Genomic DNA, 27,908 nt, shown 5'->3' on the forward strand with positions numbered 1-27,908 from the left:
GAAACAAAACCTATTTAGGGCTCAGTATTATGGTCAGTTTCAGGCATCGATTTGGGGTCTTGGAACATATCCCCCAGGGATTGGGAGGAATACTATATAGACTCCTGAGCTTGGAGTCCTGAGTTCGAATCCCAGCTCAGATGGCCACCCCAGCAGGCCTAGCAACTTTCACCCAGAGCTCTCACAGCAGCTGGCCTGTACACGGAAGGACACTCCCAGGGCAGCCACAGGTGCCAGGACACACTGTGATCGGAGCCATCCTGCAACACCTGCAGGAACTCACAGGCAGATTGGCCATCCCTCCCCTGCAACCACACAGGCCAGCGCAGGCCTGTGAGGCCCACACCCTGCAGGGAGGTGCCTCCCCCTCGGCAGGCCAGCGAGGGGGCCAAGCCGAGGGCCCCTGCCCCAAGGTCCCCTTGGTCTTGCAGAGGGGGCCGCATGGTACGAGGTCCCACCTTCTTTTTTTTTTTTTTTGAGACAGAGTCTGGCTCTGTCACCAGGGATGGAGTGCAGTGGCACCATCTCGGCTCACTGCAACCTCCACCTCCTGGGCTGAAGCAGTTCTCCTGCCTCAGCCTCCGGGGTTGCTGGGATTACAGGTGCGCACCACCACGCCTGGCTATCTTTTGTATTTCCTTCCTTTCTCCCTTTCTCCCACACCACCACGCCTGACTCCTTTTTGTATTTCTTTCCTCCCTCCCTCTTTCCCTCCTTCCCTCTCTCTCTATTTTGAACCAGAGTCTCGCTCTGCCACCCAGGCTAGAGTGCACTGCAACCTCTGCCTCCTGGGTTCCAGCGATTCTCCTGCCTCAGCCTCCCGAGTAGCTGGGATGACAGGTGTGAGCCACCAAGCCCAGCTAATTATTTTTTTTTTGTATTTTTAGTAGAGACAGGGTTTCACCATGTTGGCTGGTCTTGAACTCCTGGGCTCAAGTGATTCACCCACCTCAGCCTCCCAAAGTGCTGGGATTACAGGCATGAGCCACTATGCCCGGCCGGCCGAGTCCTGCCTTCTGAAACTCAGCAAGAGTTCTGTGCCACGTGGGGACACTCAATGAATGGGCTCCCAGCAGGCACCAGATGGTCTTCAGGTTTATTTCTTAAATCAATTAGGAAATAAAACCACAGTGCCCAGGAAAGTTCGCATGAGACGCCATGGTGTCTCTTGCCATGGCCCCACCACTCCAGGGGCCAGGGGGTGCTGCTGGAGGGAGGACAGATGGACAGGCGGCCTGGGTGGCCGGCCCCAGAAAGGCTGGCATGGGTGTCCGAGATGAGCCACTAGCGAGGCCAGTAGGGATGTCTGGGCCGTCCTGGTGGGATTGTCTGGAACATCGCCACCAACACAGTGTCAGAGCCATCAGTGGGGACATTGGAGGGGCCACCGTGATGTGGGAGATATTTAACAGGCTAGAACCCCTGAGGCTTGAGAGGCCAGTCCCTGGCAAGAGACCTCCGCTGACCCCTCTGCTGCCTCTCCTATGGGATCCTCCGGTAGCCACAGCAGATGAAGATACCCAGGAGGCCTCCTCCCAGGACAGGAAGCAGCCAGCTGAGCAGCCACGAAGTGCAGGGTTCAGGGACCTCCAGCAGGAGCTCCATGAAGATGGCTAAATGGGGACATCAAGGCAGCGGCTGACAGTGGCAACATCCAAGCGGTCACAGTCAATTCCGGAAGCTTTCAGGGCATCAGGAGGGGAAGGTGGGGCTGGGGAAATGTGACAGGAACAGGGAAGTGCAAAAGGCAATTGGCCTAGCCTGGGAGATGTTTCCAGTTGGCCTGGGGGACCCCCAGCTCCTCCATTCAGCAGGGAGGGTGGAGGGCCTGCTGGGAAGTCACATGGAGCTGCAGCATCTGGAACCCAACAGCCGCAGGAGGCCTGGACCGGGGCTCTGTAAGGCACAGCCGAGAGGGAGGTGGAGAGGCCCCAGTCTGAGTCCAGGGCCCAGGGGAGATGATTCACGCAGCCCCCGAGAGCAGCTGGGCCCCGCACAAGACGCAGCTTCCAGGACATGCGTGTTCCACTCTCGGCAGGAGAAGAGAGGAAAAAGGAAAGGCCGGGCCCGGTGGCTCACGCCTGTAATCCCAGCACTCTGGGAGGCCGAAGCCAGCGGATCACCTGAGGTCAGGAGTTCAAGACCAGCCTGACCAACATGGTGAAACCCCGTCTCTACTAAAAATATAAAAATTAGCTGGATGTGGTGGTGGGTGCCCGTAATCCCAGCTCTCAGGAGGCTGAGGGGGGAGGATCACTTGAACCCAGAGGCAGAGGTTGCAGTGAGCCGAGATCACACCACTGCGCTGTAACCGGGGCAGCAGAGCAAGACTCTGTCTCAAAAAAAAAAAAAGGAGGGGGGCGGGAAGAAAAAGAGGGAAGAGTTAAGACCAGATAGGGACAGGGATGGAAGGAGACAGAGGCCGGAAAGCAGGGAGGGGAGACAGACACAGGGGCACCAAGGCAGCAGAAAGCCATGGGTTCCTCTGAGGTTCCAGTTTCTCAGTCTAGGATGGGCCCTGCCAGGTACAGCTTGGCCAAGTGGGTGTGTAGGAGGTGGCCACCCCGAGGCAGGGCTGTCTGGCTCAAGCCTGCCTTTCCCACCAGGCCCGAAGTTTCTGGCCAGTAGGGAGACAGCTTCAGAGGGAGAAGGCGCCCGAGCAGATGCGAGTGTAGACCACCTCGTTTAAGGGCAGGTAGTGGCCCTGCTTCAGGTCCAGGAAGAAGAGCTGGTCCGAGGTCTGGCGTGGGTCAAAGCCCTCTCGCTGCAGCCTCGTCTTCTGGATCTTGAAGGTGCCTATAGTGGGGATGGGGGACAGATAAGGGCTGAGCAGGTGGCTTCTGGGAGGCCTCAACTCAACGCCCTCTCCTGCACCTCTGGGCCTCCCCACAGCCTGTCCCCTGGGCAGGAATGTTCTTCCCCATTTTGCCTGCCTGATTCCCCCTTGTCTGTCAGATCCTGGCTTCATGCCCCCTCCTCCAGGGAGGCCTCCCTGACCACTCCTCACCAGAGCAAGAAACTGCACCCTGCCTGGTCATGTGTCCATTCCCCACATGACAGGCAGGGCTGTGTCTATTACACAACGGATCAGAGTTTAGCAACTTACATCCTGTGGGCCAAATTTGGCCCTCCACCTGTTTTTGTAAATAAAGTTTTATTGGGGCTAGGCACAATAATGGCTCATGCCTATAATCTCAATGCTTTGGGAGGCCAAGGCAAGAGGGTCACTTGTGCCCAAGAGTTTGAGACCAGCCTGGGCAACACAGACCCTGTCTCTACAAAAACAATTTTTGTTTCTTCTTTTTTTTTTTTTTTTCTTTTTTTGAGACATAGTCTTGCTCTGTCACCTAGGCTTGAGTGCAATGGCATGATCTTGGCCTACTGCAACCTCCACCTCCCAGGTTCAAGCAATTCTCCTGCCTCAGCCTCCCAAGTAGCTGGGATTACAGGAGCGTGCCACCATGCCTGCCTAATTTTTGTAATTTTAATAGAGACAGGGTTTCACTGTGTTGACCAGGCTGGTCTCGAACTCCTGACCTCAAGTGATCGTCCCGCCTCAGCCTCTCAACAATTTTTTTTTTTTTTTAATTAGCCAGGTGTCATGGCATGTGCCTGTAGTTCCAACTACTTGGGAGGCTGAGGCGGGAGAATCACTTGAACCCAGGAGGCTGAAGTGAGGTTGCAGTGAGCCGAGATTGTGCCACTACACTCCAGCCTGGGTGATAGAGACAGACTCCATCTCAAAAAAAAAAAAAAAAAAAAAAGGAAAGATAACACTGACTAGTTCAGAATGCTTAATGACAGTGGAAGTGAGGAATGGAAATAAGTAACTACTAGAATAAAACAGCAGAAAGGACCTGCGTGAGCCCACAGTGCTAGCTGGCTATGAACCCTTGTGTCAGTCCCAGGACAGTGTCCTGAACTAGGATGAATAAGTAAATGGTTTGGATACGATTTGTTTGTCCACACCAAAAATCATGTTGAAATTATTTATTATTATTATTTTCTTTGAGACAGTGTCTTACTCTGTCACCCAGGCTGGAGTACAGTGGCGCCATCTCGGATCACTGCAATCTCTGCCTCCCGGTTCAAGCAACTCTCCCGCCTCAGTTTCTCAAGTAGCTGGGATTACAGACAGGAACCACCACACCCAGCTAATTTTTTTTGTATGTTTAGTAGAGAGATGGTTTCACCATGTTGGCCAGGCTGGTCTCGAACTCCTGACCTCAGGTGAGCCACCTGCCTCAGCCTCCCAAAGTGCTGGGATTACAGGCGTGAGCCACCGCACCCAGCCAGATATTCTTTTAGAGCAACACGAGATGGACCAAGACATGAATCAACAGACGTGCTGATGGATGAAGAGAGAGGTTGGGGTGGGGGAGACTCGCACCTGTGGTGTCCACCTGGGGCAGGAGGCGCAGGAAGATGGGCCGGGCATAGGGTGCCAGCACTTTCTGCAGTTCCTGGTACATCGCGTTGGGGTCCAGCAGGCTGTGGGGGTCTGCGATGGCCGCCATCCCTGCCTTACCCTCCACTCCTGGAGGCAGAGGCTCAGCTGGGGACACCGCACCCCTCATCCTCCCCACCAGCAGGACCAGATACACTGTCAAGCAGTAGCCCCTGGTCTCTCATTTCCAGTCTCTCCCCACCTGGGCTGACATTTATGGAAGCAGCACACATTTTATGGCGCTCCTTTTTGGCTTGTTGAAGCCCTGAGACAGGTGGGCTTTCATGATCCCATTTTCTGGATGACAAAACTGAGGCTCAGCATCCCCCAGGTGAACTGGCTCCAGTTCCAGTGCTTCCTCCTGGGCTGCCATGAGCAGTTGTCCAGGTTGTGCACTGCCCAAGGGCACCTGTACCTCCAAGCCCCTTTTGGCTGAGCTCCCTCGGAACCATGCCTCAGGACCACCCCCTGCAACCCCAGCTTGCCTGGAACAGCCACCCCATAGACGGCCACGTCTGTCTGGCCCAGCAGGCGGCTCAGCACGCCCTCCACCTCCGTGGTGGAGACATTTTCCCCTCGCCAGCGGAAGGTATCCCCACTACGGTCCCGGAAGTACATGTAGCCCAGCTCGTCCATCACTAGCACGTCACCTGGCAGAGGAGAAAGGGGGCAGATGGGTGGCGGATCCCCATCCGCACAGCCAGTCACCGGGGCCTAGCAGGCTGCGCACCTGAGAGGTAGGCGCTGTCGCCCTTGCTGAAGACGCTGTGGGCGATCTTCTTGCTGGTGGCGCTCTCACTGACATAACCGTCGAAGCGGCGCAGCGGGTCCTGTTGGTTGATCTGGCCCACGAGGAGGCCAGGCTCCCCTAGGGAGGAGGCCACGCTCAGGCTGCGCTAGGCAGGCAGCGCGTGGGGACCCGAGCTCCTGGGGGGACCACCTGGGGGCCCTGCTCACCGGCCTGGCAGGGGATGCAGAGGCCCTGGGCATCCCGCAGCAGCTCCATCGTGTCCTCATTGACCTTCACCAGCCGGATGGGGTACACGTGGGGCAGGATGCGGCTGTTGAAACCACAGGAGCCGACCTGGGATGGGGTGAACCGAGTTGGAAGGAGCCAGGGATATGCGGGGGCCTTCTCACTAACACTTTGCCTGCCTTGCCCCGGGGCTTGGAACTAGCACCTCCAGTGTCACTCTAAGCTCTCTGACCTTGGCTGATCTGCAAAAGCAGGGTAGTAAATGCCGCCTCCAACTCAGGGCCCCTCCTCCCACTTTCCCAGCCTGCATTCAGTCAAGAGAAGACCTGCCACTGGCACCCACTTCCTGGGCCACAAAACCATCCATGCTGGCAGGAAGTGGATGCCTCAGTGTGGGCCCTACAGCTACATGAGATACTGCAGAGCTTCCCCTGCTGCCCGCCACCCTGCTCGGCATGGTTCTATGAACGCAAATGCTCATCCAACATGTTTGAGCCACTACACCCTGTCTGCTGTGTTTCTTTCTGCCTTTCCCCTTTCCCTTTTTTTTTTTTTTTTTGACAGAGTCTCACTCTGTCGCCTAGGCTGGAATTCAGTGGTGCAAATTCGCTCACTGTAACCTCTGCCTTCCAGGTTCAAGTGGTTCTCATGCCTCAGCCTCCTGAGTCTGAGATTATGGGTGCATGCCACTGAGCCCAGCTAATTTTTTGTTTGTTTGTTTTTTGTATTTTTGGTAGAGATGGGGTTTTGCCATGTTGGCCAGACTGGTCTCAAACTTGTGACCTCAAGTGATCCGCCCGCCTCGGCCTCCCAAGGTGCTGGGATTACAGACCTGAGCCACCATGCCCGGCCTGGTGTGTTTCCTATGCAGGAATCTGAGCTACATGAGCAAAAGTGCCCTGGGGGCTGGCCATCCAACACCAAGCACAGTGAGGAAGGAGCATTGTTCTTGGCATTGGGGACCCAGCCCCCATGGCACTTGCTGCTTTCTTTCTTATTTTTTTCCTTTTTAGAGACACAGAGTCTCACTCTGTTGCCCAGGCTGGAGTCCAGTGGTGCAGTCATAGCTCACTGCAACCTCAATCTGGTGAGCTCAAGTGATCCTCCCGCCTCAGCCTCCCTAGTAGCAGTGACTACAGGCACCCACCACCATGCCTGGCTAATTTTTTATTTTTTGTAGAGAAGGGAGTCTCACCACATTGCCTATGCTGGTCTCAAACTCCTGGCCTCAAGTGATCCTCCTGCCTCAGCCTCCCAAAGTGTTAGGACTACAGGTGTGAGCTACCGTGCCCGGCCGACATTTGCTTTATGATCATTATTATGGTCTGTTCTTGGCCTTGGATGGGAGGGGCTTGGGAAAGGAGAGGGAGATTCATGCAAGCGCAGAATGGAGATGATTAATAGAGTAAGTAGTTGCTAATTATGAAGGTATCTGTTTGCTAGCAAGTTGGGAGGCTGAGGCAGGAGGATCGCTGGAGCTCAGGAACTGAAGGCTACAGTGAGCTATGATCACACGGCTGCACTCCAGCCTGGGTGACAGAGCGAGACTCTGTCTCAAACAACGACAACAACAACAAAAATAACAGCAAGGTACCCAGAGCCCTATTCTCCTAACTAATCTCCACACGCAGAAACTAAGGCTCAGAAAGGCTGAGGCACTTGCCAGGGCGCACAGCCATACCTATCCTCCAACTCTCCTGACTCAAGGATCACAGTCACATGACTGTGCAGGCTTGAGGATTCTTCCTGCATGCTGTGCATTAATCCTCTGGTGGTACACCGGCAGTCCCAGGAACTCTCCTTACGCCAGTACTGCACGCGCCTTGGCGGAACCTTCCGCGCTAGTCCAGGCTGCTTTATGGATCCCAGGGGCCCCAGGAAGAGAAGGCAGTGGCCGTCCCTGAACTGCGAGACCTGCCCCGGGGCCCTGCTGGTGCGCACCTTGCCGTCCATGTTGGCAATGCTGCAGTTGCACTCGGTGGCGCCGTAGAACTCCCCGATCTGGCGCACGCCGAAGCGCTGCGTGAACTCCTCCCAGATGGCTGGACGCAGCCCGTTCCCCACTGCCAGGCGCACGCGGTGTCGCCTCTCCGCCTCGCGCACCGGCTGCTTCAGTAGGTAGCGGCAAATCTCACCGATGTACTGAACCACCTGGGGGGCGGAGTGAGGAAGTGGGTGATGGGACCGGCAGGCGGTGGGGAGCCCGGATCAGAGGAGAGACCCCGAGACCGCCCTACCCAGGGAGCTAATCCTGTGAGCGAAACAGCCTAAGGATGATGATAGCTGCAGAATCGTCCACACTCCATTAGGGTTCACATTGACTCCTAGGACTCGTTTAGTCTCTTGCAAAGGACCTAGGATGCAGTTTTTTTTTTTTTTTTTTTTTTAAGTTGGGGTCTCCCTGTGCCGTCCAGGCTGCTGGAGTGCAGTAGCGTGATCAGGGCTCACTGCAGCCTCAAACTCCTGGGTTCAAGTGATCCTCCAGCCTTAGCCTCCCGAGTAGCTGGGACTACAGATTTTTTTGTAGAGATGGGGGATCTCGCTCTGTTGCCCAGGCTTGTCTTGAACTCCTGGCCTCAAGCAATCCTGCCTCAGCCTCCCAAAGTGTGAGATTCCAGGTGTGAGCTACGTGTGCCTGGCCGGAGGCAACTTCTATCCAAGCAGATGCAGTCAGTGTCTTCTTCCCCCTCTCCCTACCTGCACCCCTTCATGGCCCCTCGATTCTGCCGGACAGCTTTCTGGCGATAACACATCCCTGTCTGAGCCTCAGCAGGCACACAGGGCAGGACTAGCAGGAGAGTTGACACCCCGCAGGGCAATCCTCGGCCTGGAGCCTACACTGTTACCTAGAGTCCCCTGGCTGAGCCTGGGCTGGCCAGAGCGCCACCCCTGGGCAGACCACTCCCAGGTGCACGCACTAGGCTGCTCTGCATCCAGACAGAGCCTCAGGTGCCCACGGAGCCACCTGCTCATGGGCTCCCCCTGCAGGACATCTTCCCTCCCTGCCACACATTCTCCAGCCCCGCAATGGCTTCCTGGGGTCATCCGCCAGATGCCCCACGGTGCCTTTGAGTTCTCCTCTCCAGGTGGGCTTAGGAATGACTGTCCCCGCCCCCCACCCCCCACTTTACAGATGGAGAAACCGAGGCTCACAGATGGTAGGGAACTGGAACGAGATCACAGAGCTGGGAAGTGGCAGAATCTGATTTGAAGCCAGGCATCCCGGCCCCAGAGTCGGAATAAAACAGTTGCATGCCAGGGATTACCCACTACATGGATTGTAACAGCTGCAAATGTGCTCTGGGCTTCCCACTCACTCACAGAATGAAACCTACATTTCTTCCTGTGGCCAAGTGGATCTGGCCCTGCCGCCCCTGCTGCCTCCTCTCCCTCCATCTCCGCTGAACACTCTGCCTCCTCAGGGACTTTGCACACGCTAGCCTTTTGCCTGAAGCAGTCTTCCCCCCAGATGCATTTGCCTGAACTCTTCAGTCTCAGCTTAAACGTCACTGAGGCATCCCCTGTGCCCCAGCTGAGCCCCTGAGAAGGTACTGACTAAATAGCTGATGATTAAACCAATATGATCAGCAGACACCACCGCCACTCTCTGAGCTGGGCTTGGAGATGAAGGTACTGAGGCCCAGAGAGGAAACACAGTGCACCCGAGATCACTGGCTGCTGACCAACAGTGGGGACCTAAGAAGGAGGGTCCTCTCCCTCCATTCTCAGACTTGGGCCACTGTCTTAGGTGTGGTGCAGTCCACACCATCTCCAGGAGAGAACCTGGCCAATCAGCCCAGCCCCTCCTCAGCTAATATGACTGGTTTAAGAATGGGCACATGGCTGGGCACGGTGGCTCACGCCTGTAAACCCAGCAGTTTGGGAGGCCGAGGTGGGCAGATCACTTCAGGTCAGAAGTTCGAGACCAGCCTGGCCAATGTAGTGACACCTCATCTCTACAAAAATACAAGAAAATTTAGCCAGGCTTGGTGGCATGTGCCTGTAATCCCAGCTACTCGGGAGGCTGAGGCAGGAGAATCTCTTGAACCCAAGAGGCAGAGGTCGCAGTAAGCCAAGATTGCTCCATTGCACTCCAGCCTGGGGACAAGAGCAAGACTCCACCTCGGGGAAAAAAAAAAAAAAAAACAAGGATTTTAATAGACAAGCTAGCAGGTAGGCTGTATCTGATCTAAATAGACAGCGAAAAACCGGTGAGGACCAGGTGTGCCATCCACATAGGGTACAAGTCTCTGGTAGCCCCCAACCCAATCTCTTATTATGCAAGTGGGTAGCTATTCCACGTTGCCTATTTCTTTTTTATTTGAAAAAAAAAGAGTTCTTGGTAGAACTTCCCTTCTAACAAAAAGCAGCCCAAGAAATCACTTATTTTCTAACAAAAAGCAGCCTGGAAGATCGGGCTGCAAACACAGATAAGGAAGCTGGAAGCTTGCACGGGGGGATGCCAGCAGCTGCACCAACAAAAAGGCTACCGGAGGCTGGGCATGGTGGCTGACGCCCGTAATCCCAGCACTTTGGGAGGCCAAGGCGGGCGGATCATCTGAGTTCGAGACCAGCCTGGCCAACATGGTGAAACCCCATCTCTACTAAAAATACAAAATTAGCCGGGAGTGGTGGCACATGCCTGAATCCCAGCTATTCAGGAGCCTGAGGCAGGAGAATCACCTGAACCTGGGAGGTGGAGGTTGTAGTGAGCCGAGATCACGCCACTGCACTCCGGTCTGGGCAACCGAGTGTGAGATTCCGTCTCAAAAAAGAGAGAAAAAAAAAAAGGAAAGGGCTACCTGGGGCTGGGCAGGTAGCCTCCACCATGGGGGCTCCACCTTCCCTTTTTTGTTAGCACATGTACAGTAAGAAAGAAATAAGCAACAAAAGCCGGGTGCTGTGGCTCATGGCTGTAATCCCAGCAGTTTGGGAGGCTAGGGCAGGCAGATCACCTGAGGTCAGGAGTTCGAGACCAGCCTGGCCAACATGGCAAAACCCCGTCTCTACTAAAAATACAAAAAATTAGCCAGGCTTGGTGGTGGACCCCTGTAATCCTAGCTACTCGGGAGACTGAGGCAGGGGAATCACTTGAACCCAGGAGGAGAAGGAGGTTGCAGTGAGCCGAGATCACACCTCTCCATTCCAGCCTGGGAGATGCAGCAAAACTGTCTCAAAAAAAAAAAAAAAAAAAAGTCAGTAAACTTCTAGATTATAACCGCCTGCCCCCATGAGAATGGCTACACTGCAACTGATTTTACAGATAACACAGCAGCAAGCAGTTTCCCTATGCTGCAATCAGGAGATGTAATTTCTGAATCCAAATAAATGCATGCTCTTGTTTTCTCCTTGTGTCCTTGTTAAACATCATGTTTAGAGATTCTGTCCTCTGGTTTGGTTTGGTTTTGTTTTGTTTTTGTTTTTTCTGAGATGGAGTTTCACTCTGTCACCCAGGCTGGAGTGCAGTGGCGTGATCTCGGCTCACTGCAACCTCCACCTCCTGGGTTCACAGGATTCTCCTGCCTCAGCCTCCCAAATAGCTGGGACTACAGGCGCCTGCCACCACGCCTGGCTAACTTCCCATCCTCTATTTCTTAAAGAGCCTCTCAATGTTCACTGTGTGCCTTATTTGACACAAAATTCCACTTCTAGGAAACTGACAGAATGAGCTTCCAAGGGCCCGGAGACAGTAAGTAGCAACCAATGCAAGATGGTATGTCAAGGACAAAGAGAGGCCATCAGACGTGACGGGCTTCCCAGTGGGAGGACACCGCACCACCCATAAGGAATCTTTGCCAAAAAAGTTGAGTTTGAAGCCGATAAAATATCTAGACCCCTGATTCTCAAGCGGGGACCATTCTGTCCCCCAGGGACCCTTAGCAATGTCTAGACACATTTTTTTTTTAATTGTCACGACTTGGGGGAAAGGGACTGCTACTGGCATCCGGTGCGTGGAGGCCAGGTATGTTGCTAAATATATGCTACAATGCACAGGACACCTCCCACCCCAGGGAATGATCCAGCCCCAAATGTTAAGAGTCAAACCTAGTCTGGACACTATCTCAATTTCTGTAATAAACTCCAAGAGGGAAGAGAGACAGACAGAAAGAGAAAAGGCACCTACAGAAGAAATATTTCTTTTTTTCTTTTCTTTTTTTTTTTTTTTTTTTTTTTGGAGATAGGGGCTTGTTCTGTTGCCCAGGCTGGAGTACACTGGCACAATCACGGCTCATAGCAGCCTTGACCTCCTGGGCTCAAGCAATCCTCCCACCTCAGCCTCCCAAGCATCTGGGACTACAGGCACAACCCACCACAACCAGCTAGATTTTCAATTTTTTTGTAGAGATGAGGGACTCGCTATGTTGCCCAGGCTGGTCTCCAACTCTTGGGCTCAAGTGATCCTCCCACCTCGGCTTCCCAAAGTGCTGGGATTACAGGCATGAGCCATTGTGCTTAGCCAAGAATTCTTACAAGACACATCAACCAGTCATAATGGTGGTTGTGTGTTTAATTATGGAAATAAGAAAAAACACATTTTTGACATTGTGAAACAGGATTGAGCCACTGTCCAGATTCCTAATGACACTGATAAATCACTGTCACTTAAAAACAATCCTTACCAGACACAAAAGGCTACAGTGTCTGACTCCACTGATCTGAAATGTCCAGAACAGGCAAATCATAGAGACGGGAAGCAGATTAGTGGTTGCCAGGGGCTGGGGGTGGAGGAATGGGGAGTAACTGGGGATGGGATTTCCTTTGGGGAGCATGAGAATGTTCTGGATCTAGACAGACATGGTGATTGTACATTGTAAATGCCACCAAATTATTGACCTTTTTTTTTTTTTAAAGATGGAATCTCAATCTCACTCTGCTGCCCAGGCTGGAGTGCAGTGGCACGATCTCAGCTCACTGCAGCCTCGGCTTCCCAGGTTCAAGCGATTCTCCTGCCTCAGCCTTCCAGGTAGCTGGGATTACAGGCACGCAGCATCATGCCCAGCCATTTTTTTTTTTTTTTTTTTTTTTTTGAGATGGATTTCTCGCTCTGTCGTGCCCAGGCTGGAGTGCGGTGATGCAATCTTGGCTCACTGCAACCCCTGCCTCCCAGGTTCAAGCAATTCTCCCACCTCAGCCTCCCGAGTAGCTGGGATTACAGGCACCAACCACCACGCCATGCTACATTTCTGTACTTTTAGTAGAGATGGGGTTTCACCATGTTGGACAGGCTGGTCTCAAACTCCTGACCTCAAGTGATCTGCCCACCTCAGCCTCCCAAAGTGCAGGGATTACAGGCGTGAGCCACTGTGCCTGGCCAAATTATTCACTTTAATATGGCTAATTTATATGAATTTCACTTTAATTTGAAAAAACACATACTTATCTTTCAAAGGTTATACCGAAACAGCTACCTAGGAAACATGATGCTGTCTGAGGGATGCTTTACGCCATTGCCGAGGGGAGGATGTGGGGAGGGGGAGAGGGGCAGGACAGGGTATCTGATGGCCCCTGGGTCCAGCTGAGGGGTGCGCCAGAACGCTCTATACTTTTCTGTCCACGTCTATGTGTATTTGCTACTGTCTATAATTTTTTTTAAAAGATACTTTTGGGCTGGGTACAGTGGCTCACGCCTGTAATCCCAGCACTTTGGGAGGCTGAGGCGGGTGGATTGCTTGAACCCAGGAGTTTGAGACCAGCCTGGGCAACATGGCGAAATCCCTTCTCTACAAAAAAAATTCAAATATGAGCCAGGCGTGGTGGTGAGCACCTGTAGTCCCAGCTACTTGGCAGGCCGATGCTGGAGGATCACTTGAGCCCAGGAGGTCGAAGCTGCAGTGCGCCATGATGGTGCCACTGCACTCCAGCCTGGGCGACAGAGTGAGATCCTGTCTCAAAAAAATATATGATAATAAATAAACAAAATAAAAATATACTTTTGCATTTCAACATGCAGATTAGTAATTTTCCCAAGACTACCCCCGCCCGCCCGCCAACCAGAACCGAAACTCCTTAAAAGCGGAGCCAAGCACAGCTGTGGACCTTGTGGTGTACCCCAGGATGCTCAGCCCGGAGCCTCCAACCCCTGCTCAGCTGTGTGACCTGGACAAGTGGCTGAACCTCTCTGGGTCCCATCTGTCCAATCTGCGTCTGCCAACTTGCCAGAGTCCCTGGACAACTTCACATCCAATCCTTCCCGGCCAGCCTTGCTATTCCCTCCGGGCTCCATACCTGTTTCCTGTACCTCCCACCTGTATTTCCTGTATCCTGCCCCCGGTTACAGCACTGAAACCCTCAGCCTGGTTTCCTCTCACCACGGAGGGGAAAGGAGAATTCCTGCTGTTAACCTCCGCCTGCTCTCCTCTCCGGGACAGCAGATGCCTCCACCTACGACTCACGCATTCCTCACCTGGAAGCCCCAGCCTCATCGCCCTTCCCGTCCCAGGGTCTCAATTCTCTACAGTCAGCAGCAGGGAAGACCCACAGGGCACAAGGCATGGGGAAGGCATTGCCTTAAGGAGCTCAGGCACCCTGGGCCCAATCCCAGCCGCATTACAAGCCTCAGTTTCCCCAGCTGCAAAATGGGTCCACCCTCCCAGCAGTTATAGGATTCCATTGAGTTTACACATGGAGGGTTTAGCCCTGGTCTGGACACCCGCTCCCCACCCCACCCCCAGAGACCGGGGAGCAGGTTGCGCCAGCAGGTGGGCAGGAGGGCGCACAGAAGGGAGTTAAGGGAATAGAGCCTGGTCGGGGGCGGGGCCTGGCTGGGAGAGGGCGGGGCCTGGCCAGGAGGAGGTGGGGCTTTGCTGGGAGGGGAGGGGCCTCACCAGGAGGTGGTGGGGCCTGATTGGGAGGAGGTGAGGCCTGGCTGGGAGGGGCGGGGTCTAGACAGAACAGGGCAGGGCCTGACCGTGCAGTTGTACTTGATGCAGTCGTCCCAGAAGCGGCTGGCCGAGAATTTCTTGCGGAGGACGACTGTCAGCCCATAGATGAGACACTGCCCCACGCCGATGATGTTTCCTGCAGAGGGTGGCCTCGGTAAGGGGTCCTCCGCCCCCACCCACCGTTCCCTACCCAGGCCGCCCCATAGTACCTGCAGAGTGGTACAGGGGCAGGCAGTCATAGAGCACGTCAGCCGCCTGCATGCGGTAGGCGTGGTGGCCGAAGGCTGCCATGCGGTAGTACCTGCAGGGGGAGGGGGAGCCGGGAGGGCAGAGGCTGGGACCTAAATCCCCCAGGGTACAGGCATGGGGAAGCATGCTGGGTGTGGACTCAGGCAAAGCCAGCCCAGTTCGCATGGGTTCGCAGGCTGGCAGGAAAGAAACACGCAACGAACAAGTGTTGGTGGTGTTAGGTGTCACGAGGGATATAACAGGGTCAAAGGGCATAGAGGGGCTGATGGTGACGCAGCCAGGGCGGTTGGGGAATCCTGTCTGGGGAGGTAAAGTGTGATCTGAGACCTAGCAAGAAAGAGCTGTGGCGGTGAGCTATGGAAGAGTGCCCAGGCACAGCACAGCAAGGGCCCTGAGGCCGGAAGGAGCGTATGGGTTTGAAGAGTTTGGGGGGCTGAGGAGTGAGCAAGGGGTGAAGGGGAGGAAAATGACATCAGGGAAGTGGCAGAGGCCACACGATCTGAGAGAGGTTTTGTTTGTTTTGTTTTTTTTGTTGTTGTTGTTTTTGAGAGGGAGTCTTGCTGTGTCACCCAGGTTGGAGTGCAGTGGCGTGATCTCAGCTCACTGTAATCTCCGCCTCCGTGTTCAAGCAATTCTCCTGCCTCAGCCTCCTGAGTAGCTGGGATTACCAGTCATGTGCCACCACGCCTGGCTAATTTTTGTATTTTTAGTAGAGACGGGGTTTCACCACGTTGGTCAGGATGGTCTCAAACTCCTGACATCAAGTGACCCGCCTGCCCCAGCCTCCCAAAGTGCTGGGATTACAGGCGTGAGCCATCGTGCCTGGCCCGACAGAAGGTTTTATTCTGAGGGTCACGGCAGGTGCAGGGAGGACTGGGGCAGGGGAGGTCTGATTTAGGATTTTCAACCCTCCCGTAGCTGCTGACAGGAACCGGGCTATGGTGTGTGGAGGAGAGTGGGGGGGAGCAGGAGGAGCCTGAGGAGGTCCTGGCACAGGTCCAGGTGGGGGGCATGGAAAAAAGTAGACAGATGGAGGGGACGAGTTTTTCTGATGGGATGGATGTGGTGAACAGGTGGGGGGATGAGAGAGGTCCCAGAGTAGTGGGCACAGGGCAACCGGGTCCCAAGATGGATGTGAAAATGGGTGTGATGCCTTTGTCCAGCCCCAAACAGTTACCAGGGTTGCAATGAGTTTACTCGTGGAGGGCTTGGCCCTGGTCTAGACACAGAGCAAGTGCTCAGGAAACAGTGGCTGCCCTCTCTATCCCCAGGGTAAGGTGGAGATGCCCACAGGAGCTGAGGGGCAGATCAGGCTGGCAAGATAGCCTGGGTCACTCTCAGCAGCTGAGGGCATTATGCCTGTGGGCCCCTCACCTGCTGTGCACGACAATGGCAGCCTTGGGCAGCCCAGTGGTCCCCGACGTGTAGATGTAGAAAAGACGATCTGTAGGAGATACAGGTGTTAGGGACGGGGCCTGAGCATTGGGGGTGGGGCCTGGAAGTTGGGAGCGGGGCCTGGGCGGGTAGGGAACCAGGAGATAGGGCAGGGGATAGGGCAGGGGTCCCACCCTTGACTCACCGTCCATGCCCTTGCTGGGGATCTGTGCCAAGGGGGCAGTAGAGGCCTCCTTCAGCAGTGGGTCCAGGAGGTGGGTGTCCGGCAAGATGCCCTCGGGCCCCAAGTCTCCAGAGCAGAACTTGATCAAACTTTTCCCCAGATGCCCGCTCACTTCGGCCACCGCTGTGGTCCCCAACATACGGATCATGGTCACCGCCGGACAGGCCCCCTCCCGAGGCCTGGGATGCACCAACTCCCTGCCCGGGGCATACCCAGACCGTGCACCTCATGGCCACGTCCAGGGCGGCCGCCTTCCGAGGCCTGGGGTGCAGCATTTCCCCGCCCGCCCGGGGGCCAGTCCTGGGTCCCCGCCCACCTGATGCCCACGCCTGGCCTCACCCGCCGCCATTTCTCCTCCAAAGATCAGGGCCTTAGCGCCCGAGGTGCCCAGACAGAAGGCCAGGGGCTCGCGCCGCAGGTTCACGTTGAGCAGCGCGGCCTCCATGCCCGCCTTGGCCAGGCCCAGCCACAGCCCCACAAACTCGGGCCGGCCCTCCAGGAAGACGGCCACCACGTCGCCCGGTGCGAAGCCCAGCTGGCGGAAGAGGTTAGCTACCGCATTGGAGTAGGCGTCCAGCTGCACGAAGGTCCAGCACTCGCCGGTCCCGGCATCCACCAGCGCCAGGCGCTCGGGCTGTCGCTGCACCACCGCCTGAAAGATGCGCGGGATGGTGTGGCCGGCACGCTGGTGCCGCCGCAGCTCCAGGCGCACGCGGATCAGCACAGAGAGACCGCTGGGAGGGAGGACGGAGGGGACAGCGTCACTGGTGCCCTGCCCGGCCTGGCCTTCGGGAGCTTCAGCCTCCCCCCTGGAGGACCCCAGGGCAGCCAGGGGCTTTGATGAGGTCTATGGTGAACCTTTCGGTGGCTAGGTCTCTCAGGGGACCAAGGGCAAAGGCCATTTACCAACCAGCCAGGAAGTAGGTAGATTCTCAAAGCATAATAAACCAGTCACTCTGTCCTCTCCCATACCCCAGCTGGCTTGGTGGCTCTGGGGGAGCTGGGGCCTGATCCCATCCTCCTTTCTGTCCCCTGGGACGTCTGGAGCACCTGACACCATCCCCCACTGCCTCCAGCCTGGACTCTTCATGCTCAGACCACTCCAACCAGGACCCCCAGGGTCCAGTCCCGAACTGGGCAGCTGCTCCGCCCCCAGGTCACTGAGTGGCACCAGGGACAGATGGCTGAAGCATCTAGCATGTGCCCCCAACTGGGGAGGGAGTTCCCCTGCCCCAGGTAGGGCCAGGAGATGTGCCAGTGGATGGGGGTGTAGGGATGAATGCCAAGCCCAGATGGAGGGTTCCAAGTTCCCCTTCCCCACTCGCTAGTACATATAAGGGGCAGAGGCCCCAGGGAACTGCAGAGCCCCCAATGCAAGGAGTCAGGTCCCTGAATGACTGTGTGGAGGCGGGCAGGCCACCACTTGCTATTAGATGAATGAGAATAAAATGTTTTTTGTTTTGTTTTGTTTTGTTTTGTTTTGTTTTGTGAGACGGAGTCTCACTCTGTCGCCCAGGCTGGAGTGCAGTGGCGCAATCTTGGCTCACCCTCCGCCTCCTGGGTTTAAGCAATTCTCCTGCCTCAGCCTCCAGAGTTGCTGGCACCCACCACCACACCCGGCTAATTTTTGTGTTTTTAGTAGAGATGGGGTTTCATCATATTGGTCAGGTTGGTCTCAGACTCCTAACAGGTGATCCACCAGCCCCAGCCTCCCAAAGTATTGGGATTACAGGTGTGAGCCACCATGCCCAGCCAAGAATGAACTTTAAAAACAAGCAAACAAACAAGAAATGCTTTAGGCCGGGCGCAGTGGCTCACACCTGTAATCCTAGCACTTTGGGAGGCCGAGGTGAGTGGATCACCTGAGGTCAGGAGTTCGAGATCAGCCGGGCCAACATGGTGAACCCCTGTCTCTACTAAAAATACAAAAAATTAGCCAGGCGTGGTGGCAGGCGCCTGTAATCCCAGTTACTTGGGAGGCTGAGGCAGGAGAATTGCTTGAACTCAGGAGGTGGAGGTTGCAGTGAGCCGAGATTGTGCCACTGCACTCCAGCCTGGGCGACAAGAGCGAGACTCTGTCTCAAAAAAAAAAAAAAAAAAGAAAGAAAGAAAGAAAGAGGGCCAGGCACGGTGGGTCACACCTGTAATCCCAGCATTTTGGGAGGCCAAGGCGGGTGGATCACCTGAGGTCAGGAGTTTAAGACCAGCCTGGTCAACATGGTGAAACCCCGTCTCTACTAAAAATACAAAAAAAGCAGCCAGGCATGGTGTGCCTGGCTGTAATCCCTGGCACACATGGTGTGCGCCTGTAATCCCAGCTACTCAGGAGGCTGAGGCAGGAGAATGAACCCATGAGGTGCAGGTTGCAGTGAGCTGAAATTGCACCACTGCACTCCAGCCTGGGCAACTGAGCAAGATTCGATCTCAAAAAAAAAAAAAAAAAAAAAGGCACTGCTCATCCCTTCAACCAATAAATATAGCAGCCAAGATAATCATTCTCAGCTAGATGTGGTAGCTCACACCTGTAATCCCAGCACTTTGGTAGGCCAAGGTGGGTGGGTCACTTGAGGCCAGGAGTTCGAGACCAGCCTGGCCAACATGGCAAAATACCATCTCTACTAAAAATACAAAAATTAGCCAGGCGTGGTGGTGGGCACCTATAGTCTTAGCTATTTGGGAGGCTGAGCCATGAGAATTGTTTGAACCCAGGAGGTGGAAGTTGCTGTGAGCCAAGATTGTACCACTGCACTCCAGCCTGGATGACAGAGCAAGACCATGTCTCAAAAAAAAAAAAAAAAAAAAAAAAAAAAAAAAAACAGATGATCATTCTCAGTGTTTATTAAGCACCTACTATCTGCCATACCCTGTGCTAACCTTATATCCATCCTCCAGCATAGGTGCCTGAGATCCTATCTGTCAAATAACGAATGAACTGCAGGCTCAGAGTGAGGAATTAACACGCCCAAGGTCACAGAGCAATTTGAGGACAGAACAACCCAGACACGAAGCCCCCTCACAGGGTCCCTCTAATCCCTGGCAGACTTATTACAAAGCATTTATCAAGTGCTGGCGACGTACCCAGTGGCAGGCCAAGTGCCCATGAGGCACACAGCAGGTGCCCAATGCCTGTGTCTTTGTTTTTTCCTTTTTTTTTTTTTTTTTTTTAGATGGAGTCTCACTCTGTCGCCCAGGTTGGAATGTAGTGATGCCACCTCAGCTCACTGCAACCTCTGCCTCCCAGGTTCAAGCGATTCTCCTGCCTCCGCCTCCTGAGTAGCTGGGATTACGGGTGCCCACCACCACGCCCAGCTAATATTTTGTATTTTTAGTAGAGACGAGGTTTCACCATGTTGGCCAGGCTGGTCTCGAACTCCTGACTTCAGGCGATCAGCCCACCTCAGCCTCCCAAAATGCTGGGATTACAGGCATGAGCCACCGTGCCCAGCCTGGAGCATCTATTATACACCCAATTCTGCTCTAAGGGCTTCCTGTGAGTGAATCTGACAGAGTACCCCAAGAACCCCATGATGGGGTACAAATGTTACACCCATGGGGAGAGGGGCGTTATTGAGGGAGTAACCACAGGAAACAGCCCCTGCCAGCAGGCTGCCCGTCCAGAGGCAGCACAACAACAAGAAACAGGAACTGAGGCCACAGCTGGTCACTGTCGGACTGAACACGAGGGCTAGATGCAGGAACACGAGGATTCACCCCCAGCCTCCCCGGTCTCTTGGTCTCGCTCATTCTCTCTCAAGGACGCCCACACCGGCAGGCAGTGGATTCCGGTACTTGGTTCCAGCCACATGCCTGGGCAGCCCTGCCTGGCAGCTGCTCAAGCCACCCCCAGCCTGGGGACAATGAGCCCACTGTCCAGCTCTGGGCCCAGGACTCCGGGGCGGAAGAAATCAACAAGGATGAATACGATCAGATTTCATGCAGGAAGTACAGGACACATTAGGAGAGTCAGGGCAGGGTGCTGAAATCGTTTCTGAAGCCAAGGTCTAAATGTAGCACCCCCACTACTCCAGTGTGGCACAGTGGCTAAAGAGCACATGCTCTGGAGTCTTGTGCCTCCTCAGCTGTGTGTTCCTGGGCAAATGACCTCCCCTCTCTGTGCCTTGGTTCTCTCACGTGTTAAATGGGATTTGTCAGCATCCCTTCATTTTTCAAGACAGAGTCTTGCTCCCTCACCCAGGCTGGAGTGCAGTGGGGCAATCATGGCTCACTGCAGCCTTGACCTCCTGGACTCAAGCAATCCTCCCACCTCAGCCTCCTGAGTAGCTGGGACCACAGGAGAGCCCCAGTCCCCCAGCTAATTTTTTGTGTGTAGAGATGGAGTCTCACCATGTTGCCCAGGCTGGTCTTGAACTCCTGGCCTCAGGCAATCCTCCCATCTTGGGCTCCCAAAGTGCTGGAATTACATGCATGAGCCTCTGCACCCAGCCTCCATCACTTCTGATGTATTTTATTCATTAGAAGGGAGTCACTAGGGCCGGGAGCGGTGGTTCAGCCTGTAATACCAGCACTTTGGGAGGCCAAGGCGGGCGGGTCACCTGAGGTTAGGAGTTTGAGACCAACCTGGTCAACGTGGTGAAACCCCCTCTCAACCAAAAATATAAAATTATAGAGGTGTGGTGGTGGGCACCTGTAATCCCAGCTACTTGGGAGGCTGAGACAGGAGAATTGCTTGAACCCGGGAGCTGGAGGTTGCAGTGAGCTGAGATCGCACCACTGTACTCCAGCCTGGGTGGCAGAGTGAGACTCCGTCTCAAAACTCGAAAAAAAAAAAAAAAAAAAAAAAAAAGGCAGGGCTCGGTGGTTCACACTTGTAATCCAAGCACTTTGGGAGGCCCAGGCAGGTGGATCACCTGAGGTTGCGAGTTCTAGACCAGCCTGGCCAACATGGAGAAACCCTGCCTCTACTAAAAATACAAAATTAGCCAGGTATGGTGGTGCATGTTTGTAATCCCAGCTACTCGGGAGGCTAAGGCAGGAGAATCACTTGAACCCGGGAGGTGAAGGTTGCAGTGAGCCGAGATCGCGCCATTGCACTCCAGCCTGGGTGACAGAGCGAAAATCCGTTTCCAAAAAAAAAAAAAGAAGGGGGTCACTAGGTCCAGCCCACACTCAAAGGGAGGGGACCATGCAAGTAGGAAGAGGAGGAGACAGGGATCCCTGGGGCCATCTTCAAAGCTGCCACCCACAGGCAAGTATGTCAAGCCATGTCAGGAACTTAGAGTGGACCCATCTCCTGCCCTGTCCCCAGGGGAGACAGAACCAGGCATGGACACCCACGGGGCCCATGGGAGCAGAGCTGGAAAGGAGGGAGAGAGAAGCCTGGGTGAACTCAAGAAGGAAGGGATGGCCTTCCACCTACCCTAACAAACATGTTCTGAGCTACTGCTGTGCGCCAATCCTGAGTGGGGCACAGGACCAAAGTGGCACCAAGACTGACATGGTCTCCTTCTGTGCCCCTATAGGGCCCACAGTCTAGAAAGAGGCCCAAGATTAAAACGCAAGAAGGCAGGCCAGATGTGGTGGTTCACAGCTGTCATCCTAGCAGTTTGGGAGGCTGAGGCAGGAGGATCTCTTGACCTCAGGAGTTCAAGACCAACCTGGGCAACATAGCGAGACCTCTCCTCTACAAAAAAATAAATAAAATCTGCCGGATGTTGTGGCCCGCATCTGTAGTCCCAGCACTTTGGGAGGCTGTGGTGGGAGGATCCTTTGAGCCCAGGAAGTTGAGGCTACAGTGAGCTATGATCACACCACTGCACTCCAGCCTGGGTGACAGAGTGAGACTTTATCAAAAAAAACAAGAAACGTCTAATCCCAAAGCAAAGAAAGAAAAGAAAAGAAAAGAAAACAACTAAAAACGCTGGGTTAAATGAGTTAAATCTTTGTTTTGTTTTGCTTTTTTGAGATGGAGTTTCGCTCTTGTTGCCCAGGCTGGAGTGCAATGGTGCGATCTTGGTTCACTGCAACCTCCGCCTCCTGGGTTCAAGTGATTCTCTTACCTAAGACTCCCAAACATCTCGGAATACAGGCGTGCACCACCACGCTTGGCTAATTTTTGTATTTTTAGTAGAGACGAGGTTTCACCATGTTGGCCAGGCTGGTCTCAAACTCCTGACCTCAGGTGATCCACCCACTTCAGCCTCCCAAAGTGCTGGGATTACAGGCGTGAGCCACTGCACCCAGCCGAGTTAAATTTTTATTAATGTAGCAACAAGGTGACCAGAAAATAAGGACCAACCAGAGGCCAAAATGTCATTGTAGCCCCAGGAGGGGGACAGCTTAGGTGTCAGACAAGGCAGGTTTGAGTCTGATAAGACCTCAAAGCATGCCCATTCAACGTAAAGGTGAATTGGAAATCAAAATAAGATCTTTCCTTAACATACACACTCCAGGAGCTAAAAGGAAATTTGGTATCTCAGACCTTGCTGCTAGGAGGAAGGGGTGAAATCTCAATCAATGACTCATAACCTCACATGAGTGTGCAACTCCAACCATACAATCTGGCTGTCTGAAAGTCCTCAAGCAGACAACATGGTTCAAAGCAGTTCACACTGGGCGCGGTAATCCCAGCACTTTAGGAGGCTGAAATCGGGCAATTGCTTGAGGCCAGGAGTTCAAGACTAGCCTGGGCAACATGGCAGAACCACATCTCTACAAAAAATACAAAACTTAGCCGGGTGTGGTGTGCACCTGTCATCCCAGCTACTCAGGAGGCTGAGGTAGGAGAATCTCTTAAAGCTAGTAGTTCCAGACCAGACTGGGCAATATAGTGAGACCCCATCTCTATAAAAAAACATTCTTTTAACTATCCAGGAGCGGTGGCAGGTGCTTGTAGTCCCAGTTAGTCAGGAGGCTGAGGCGGGAGGATTGCTTGAGCCCAGGAGATGGAGGCTGCTCCAGCCTGGGCAACAGAGGGGACACCCTGTCTCAAAAAAAAAAAAAAAGGTGGGGGGGCGAGGCATGGTGGCTCAAGCCTGTAATCCCAACACTTTATGAGGCCAAGGCAGGTGGATTACCTGAGGTCAGGAGTTTGAGACCAGCCTGGTTAACATGATGAAACCCTATCTGTACTAAAAATATAAAAATTAGCCAGGCATGGTGGCACATGTCTGTAGTCCCAGCTACTCAGGAGGCTGAGGCAGGAGAATCACTTGAACCTGGGAGGTGGAGGTTGCAGTGAGCCGAGATCGCACCATTGCACTCCAGCCCGGGCGACAGAGTGACAGAGCGAGACTCTGTCTCAAACAAACAAACAAACAGACAAACAATAGATAAGAGGTAAGTGCAGCCGGAAGGGTGACAAGAGGGAAGAAAGCGGAGTCTGGGACATGGTCAGGGACCTTGTGTGCCATGCTCAGGAGTATGGCCTCAATTCTATTTATTTATTGTTATTTTTTTAGATGGAGTCTCACTCTGTCGCCCCCAGGTTGGAGTGCAGTGGCGGGATCTCTGCTCACTGTAAGCTCGACCTCCCAGGTTCACGCCATTGTCCTGCCTCAGCCTCCTGAGTAGCTGGGACTACAGGTGCCCACCACCACACTCGGCTAATTTTTTGTATTTTTATTAGAAATGGGGTTTCACCATGTTAGCCAGGATGGTCTTGATCTCCTGACCTCGTGATCTGCCTGCCTTGGCCTCCCAAAGTGCTGGGATTACAGGTGTGAGCCACCACGCTCAGCCAGTATGGCCTCAATTCTAAGGGCAACAAGAAGCTATGGGAGGGTGTTAAGCAGGAAAATTTGGCAAAGGTTCCCAGAGGGAGAGTCGGCCCTGGCTAAAAGGGGCCCAGTATGTTCTATTTCCACCACTTCTGGATAGTATGTTCTAGGCAGCTTGAGACACTGCAAGTCTTTCTGAAGACCAGGTGAACATATGGATGGGGGAGTGGCAGGTGGGCAGGGAACAGATAGTAGGACCTTGAGTGCCAGCTAGGGGCTGAGTCTTCCTTCTGCCAAGCATGGGTTGGCTGTGGAAGGTGTCTGAGCAGAGGGCACAGTCAGATTTCCACATCAGAACAACCAAGGGGCCGGGGGCAGGGGGCCATGGCATGGAGAAGGGGTGAGTTTTAGAAAGTTCAGAACCAGTCAACTTACGGTGGGATCCTTCCCATCTCCACACCCTCTGTGCCCTCCTTACAGTGGGTTCAGTCCCTCTTGCAACTCCATCTTACAAGGAGCTGTGAAGGTGTTGAACCCTGCCCTGCTAGCCTGCGTTCACCTGCTCCCACGTGGTGCTGTTCCTGAGATCTGCTCTGATAGGAACCCCCAGCAATGCCTGTTTCACCCCAGAAGGACCCCAACGGCTCGTTTGAGCAAGCCCCTCAGAGACACGGCCAGAATAGACCCCCAAACAAGACCTGGAATACGCAGCAGCCTCCCTACACACTCCGAACAACTCCCAAACCCAAAGACCCACACAGACCCCACAATCTCAAACAGTGTCCCAGCTGGAAACGGTCCTGAGGAAATACACACCTTCAGAAACCCGGCAAGTCCTTTATAGACTTCCTAAGCAGCTCGCTCATCCCTCAGAGAAAGCCCTAGATAGACCCAAAGTGTCTTGGCAACCCCCAGAGACTATCTATTGGGTCGTCCCTGTGAGCCCTGGTGACCTACTGGAGAGCCCCCTGAAGTCTCTCACAGTTAACAAGGCTCCAAAGAGACCCCTACACCGCCACGGCTTTCCAGTCAGCCCCAGCTCCCTGGAACTTCCACCAGCAGCCCAAAGACCCCCAAGTTGCCCCCCAAGCCCCTGAGATCATCTCCTGAGCAGCCTGCAACGCTCCAAGTACCTTGCAGGCTACTCATCTCCCTCGAGAAATCCTTAAAGTGTCCCCTGTAGCGCCCTCAGAGCCCCCCAACTGGTCACCCTCTCAGGCCCCGCCCCTCGGCCCAGCCCCACCCCCAACCTACAAAGCACCCCCAGCTCTCCGGACCCTCCAAGCTGTCTTCGCAACCCAGCCCCGCACCGTGCGCCCCCAGAGCCCTCAGCCCCACTCCCGGCCCTGGCGGATCCCGTCAACACTCACAAGAGGTCTCGCCTCGCGGTCTTGCAAACGATGCGAAGGAAGCGCCAGCCGCCGCTGCCCACGTACACGCCGAGCGCCGCTACTGCGCTCCAGGTCCATGGCAGCCCCAGCAGCCACAACAGCGCCAGCGAGAGCACCGAGGCCGCGCCTGCACCCGGAGGCCGCATCCTGGGGAGACAGAGTGCGCTGAGGCCGCGGGCCACTCCGGCTCCGCCCGCGACCGCCCCTGACCCTACAGCGAGCCCTGCCCCCAGGCCTCGGCTCCGCCCCGCCGCGAGCCCGGGAAGGGTGCGGGTCAGACTCCGCCCCCAGGCCTGGGATTGGTCAACTCCTCAAGCCAGGCGCCCCCTTTCCAGGCTTTAACACCCGCCCGCTAACTAGGAACCAGACCCCGGCCCTAGGCCTGGGATTGGCCAGGTCCTGGCCAGGCTCCGCCTCTGACCCTGGGTCAGCTCTATTCCATATTTTTGAGTCCATCCTTCCCTGCCAATCTTACAACAGTCCCCGCCCCCAGAGCCAGTAAGTCCACCCTGTCGGTCACTGTCCGGCCTCGCCATATGCCTGCATTTAGCCTGTATCCTTGATCCCCGAATTACCCTTCACGTCGTGTCCCCTTTCCTTCTGGTCCTGCCTCTACCCCGTGGCTTTCTCGCCACTCACGGGGCCCTGCCCTTAGGTTATACTTCTAGCCCCACCCACAGGTGCAGGCCCTCTCCCCCGAGTCCCGCCCCTCTCAGCCAGGCTCCACCCCCTAGGCTAGATTATATGGCCCCGCCCACAAGCACACACCGCACCCCCCCCCCCCGCCCCTCCCTGAACTAGACCCCTCCCATCCGTTCAAGCCCCACCCCAGTTCCGGCCCTAGCCCATGCTCCCAGGCTCAGGTTCTATCCTGGTCACTGGCCCCGCCCTCAGGCTTCGGCTCGTCACCACCTCCTGGGTTTCACTCCGGCCCCCATAGGACCTAGGCCCCGCCCCTCTTCCCACCTGTCTACCTCGAAGCCGCTCAGCCTGCAGAGCTGAGGCGGGCCCTCTTCCAGGAGCCACGACCATAGAGAGGCAACCGGACCAGAGAGGCGACGGTCAACGAGACATGGGGGCTAGAACGGCCCGCCAGGGACCCCCCCCGCTGTCTCCATGACAACCAGGCCTTGCCCCACCCCCTCTCCTTTTAGGAAACACACGTGTCCTGCAGCCGTGGGGCATGGCTCGCAAGATAGCAGGACCCGAGCCCTAGATGGCGTGCAGACTCTCTACCCTCGGGGACCAAAAAGATCCCAGTCCACACCCACGGCCCGCGTGGGCTGAATTCTTGCCCCAGCTTGTCCTAAATCCAAGCCCCAAAACCTCTTTCATTCTTAAAAACACATTCCAGGGCCCCAGGGGAGTGCTCAACTCACACCGTGGGGGCCTCAGAAGTCTCTAATTGTAAACATCGCCGCGGTCTTAAAACACGTGTAATTCAAGGACACAGCTAATTCTTAATCTATGTCCCGAAGCCTTGTCGATTAAGTCTCAACGTCACACCCCAGGATCCTGGGGAGGACAAAATCCACACGCTAGGTCCCCATCCTTCCTAGAAGCACCTACAGGCCCTTTACTTGCACCCCAGGGTCCTAGATGCTCCCTCGGGCGCCTGCCAGCGCTGGCCTGGGAGCACCCACAACCCTGTTCTCTGGCTGACCTGAAGCTGCAAGCGGTGCCTTCAGTCTCCCAGAAGCTCAGGCAGGAGGCAGGCAGGGAGTAGGAGGCTGAGGCCGGGGACCCTTTGTTTCAGAAGACTCCTGGACCCTTCTTGGGTGCCCTGTGCCCACTGTGCAGGCTACTGCTTTGGGGTCCTTTCCTTCCAGCTCCCTCTCCTCTGCCCCACTGCCAACTCCACCACTGCTTGTTTTCTGCCCTGCTTGGCCGACCTTTCCAGCGTTCTCCTTGGGAGGCGTCCCAGGCCTGCTTCCAATGTATTTGGAGGACAGGGCTGGGCAGGAGCTCACCCCCTACGCTGCCATTGGTCCCTGCTGGCAGCAGGGTGGCTGGAATGGGGGATCACGAGGAAGATCCGGAGGACAGGCCCAGAGCCAGCCACTGGCCTGCTGCTTTCTGGGCCTGGAAGAGTCAGCAATGGCCAGTAACTACAGTTGCACTCTTACCTAGCCAGGTAGCACCGCTGTGATCACCCCAGTTGACAGGTAAAGAAACTTTGAAGGCAGGCTGGGGCGCGGTGACTCACGCCAGTAATCCCAGCATTTTGGTAGGCCGAGTTGGGTGGATCACTTGAGGCCAGAAGTTCGAAACCAGCCTGACCAACATGGCGAAACCCTGTCTCTACTAAAAATACAAAAATTAGCTGGGCATGGTGGAGCACACCTGTAATCCCAGCTACTCAGTGTTAGGCAGGAATCTAGACCCAACATGGTGGCATTACCCGGCATAGCAGGCCTTTTGTTAAAGACTCCCTTCACCCTTGTACACACCCACAGACTTACATGCATCAGAGTTCCGGCTGGGCAACCACACTCCCCCATGACCTGCAGCTCACCTGCATTCCACAAGTTCGTAAACAGCAATTTCGGTTGACAGTTTCCAAAGACCCCTTCCTCATGACCCTTACTCAACTCCTGCCCTAGTAGTTTCAAGACCCCCCAGGCCCTGTTTGCACAACCAGCTTCCCTACCTCTCGGGCTATAAAAAGC

At 54.9% G+C, this 27,908-nt stretch overlaps 2 protein-coding genes across 4 annotated transcripts in view; one reads left to right on the forward strand and one right to left on the reverse strand.

Annotated features, from left to right (window-relative positions):
* The window catches only part of BST2 (bone marrow stromal cell antigen 2), a 365,601-nt gene that overhangs the window by 248,608 nt on the left and 89,085 nt on the right, over positions 1-27,908 (forward strand). The window lies entirely within an intron of this gene.
* On the reverse strand, positions 1,083-27,138 carry SLC27A1 (solute carrier family 27 member 1). Of its 3 annotated transcripts, XM_050769555.1 has the most exons (13): positions 26,903-27,138; positions 25,219-25,386; positions 16,512-16,906; positions 16,134-16,295; positions 15,929-15,998; positions 14,515-14,606; positions 14,332-14,441; positions 7,365-7,574; positions 5,405-5,531; positions 5,178-5,315; positions 4,933-5,097; positions 4,391-4,537; positions 1,083-2,796 (listed from the first exon to the last, which is right to left on the reverse strand). In XM_050769555.1, the coding sequence occupies exons 2-13, from the start codon at positions 25,383-25,385 to the stop codon at positions 2,639-2,641; spliced, it is 1,941 nt and encodes a 646-aa protein (XP_050625512.1). In that variant the 5' UTR covers position 25,386; positions 26,903-27,138; the 3' UTR covers positions 1,083-2,638. The 3 variants fall into 3 exon arrangements, with proteins under 3 accessions (XP_050625512.1, XP_050625511.1, XP_050625513.1); XM_050769554.1 differs by lacking the exon at positions 26,903-27,138 and having other exon boundaries at positions 25,219-25,463; XM_050769556.1 differs by lacking the exon at positions 26,903-27,138 and having other exon boundaries at positions 16,512-16,824; positions 25,219-25,387.

The sequence above is a fragment of the Macaca thibetana genome, chromosome 19 (assembly GCF_024542745.1).
Source record: "Macaca thibetana thibetana isolate TM-01 chromosome 19, ASM2454274v1, whole genome shotgun sequence".
Classification (NCBI taxonomy): domain Eukaryota; kingdom Metazoa; phylum Chordata; class Mammalia; order Primates; family Cercopithecidae; genus Macaca; species Macaca thibetana.

What these genes read in the sequence shown, in the direction of transcription:
- SLC27A1 (XM_050769555.1), bottom strand. Translation starts at nt 25,385, where the DNA reads ATGCGGCCTCCGGGTGCAGGCGCGGCCTCGGTGCTCTCGCTGGCGCTG. An exon ending in TGGAGGAGAAATGGCGGCGG is followed by an intron (nt 16,296 to 16,511) that starts GTGAGGCCAGGC and finishes TGGGGACCACAG; the next exon opens with CGGTGGCCGAAGTGAGCGGG. An exon ending in TTGCCAACATGGACGGCAAG is followed by an intron (nt 5,532 to 7,364) that starts GTGCGCACCAGC and finishes ACCCCATCCCAG; the next exon opens with GTCGGCTCCTGTGGTTTCAA.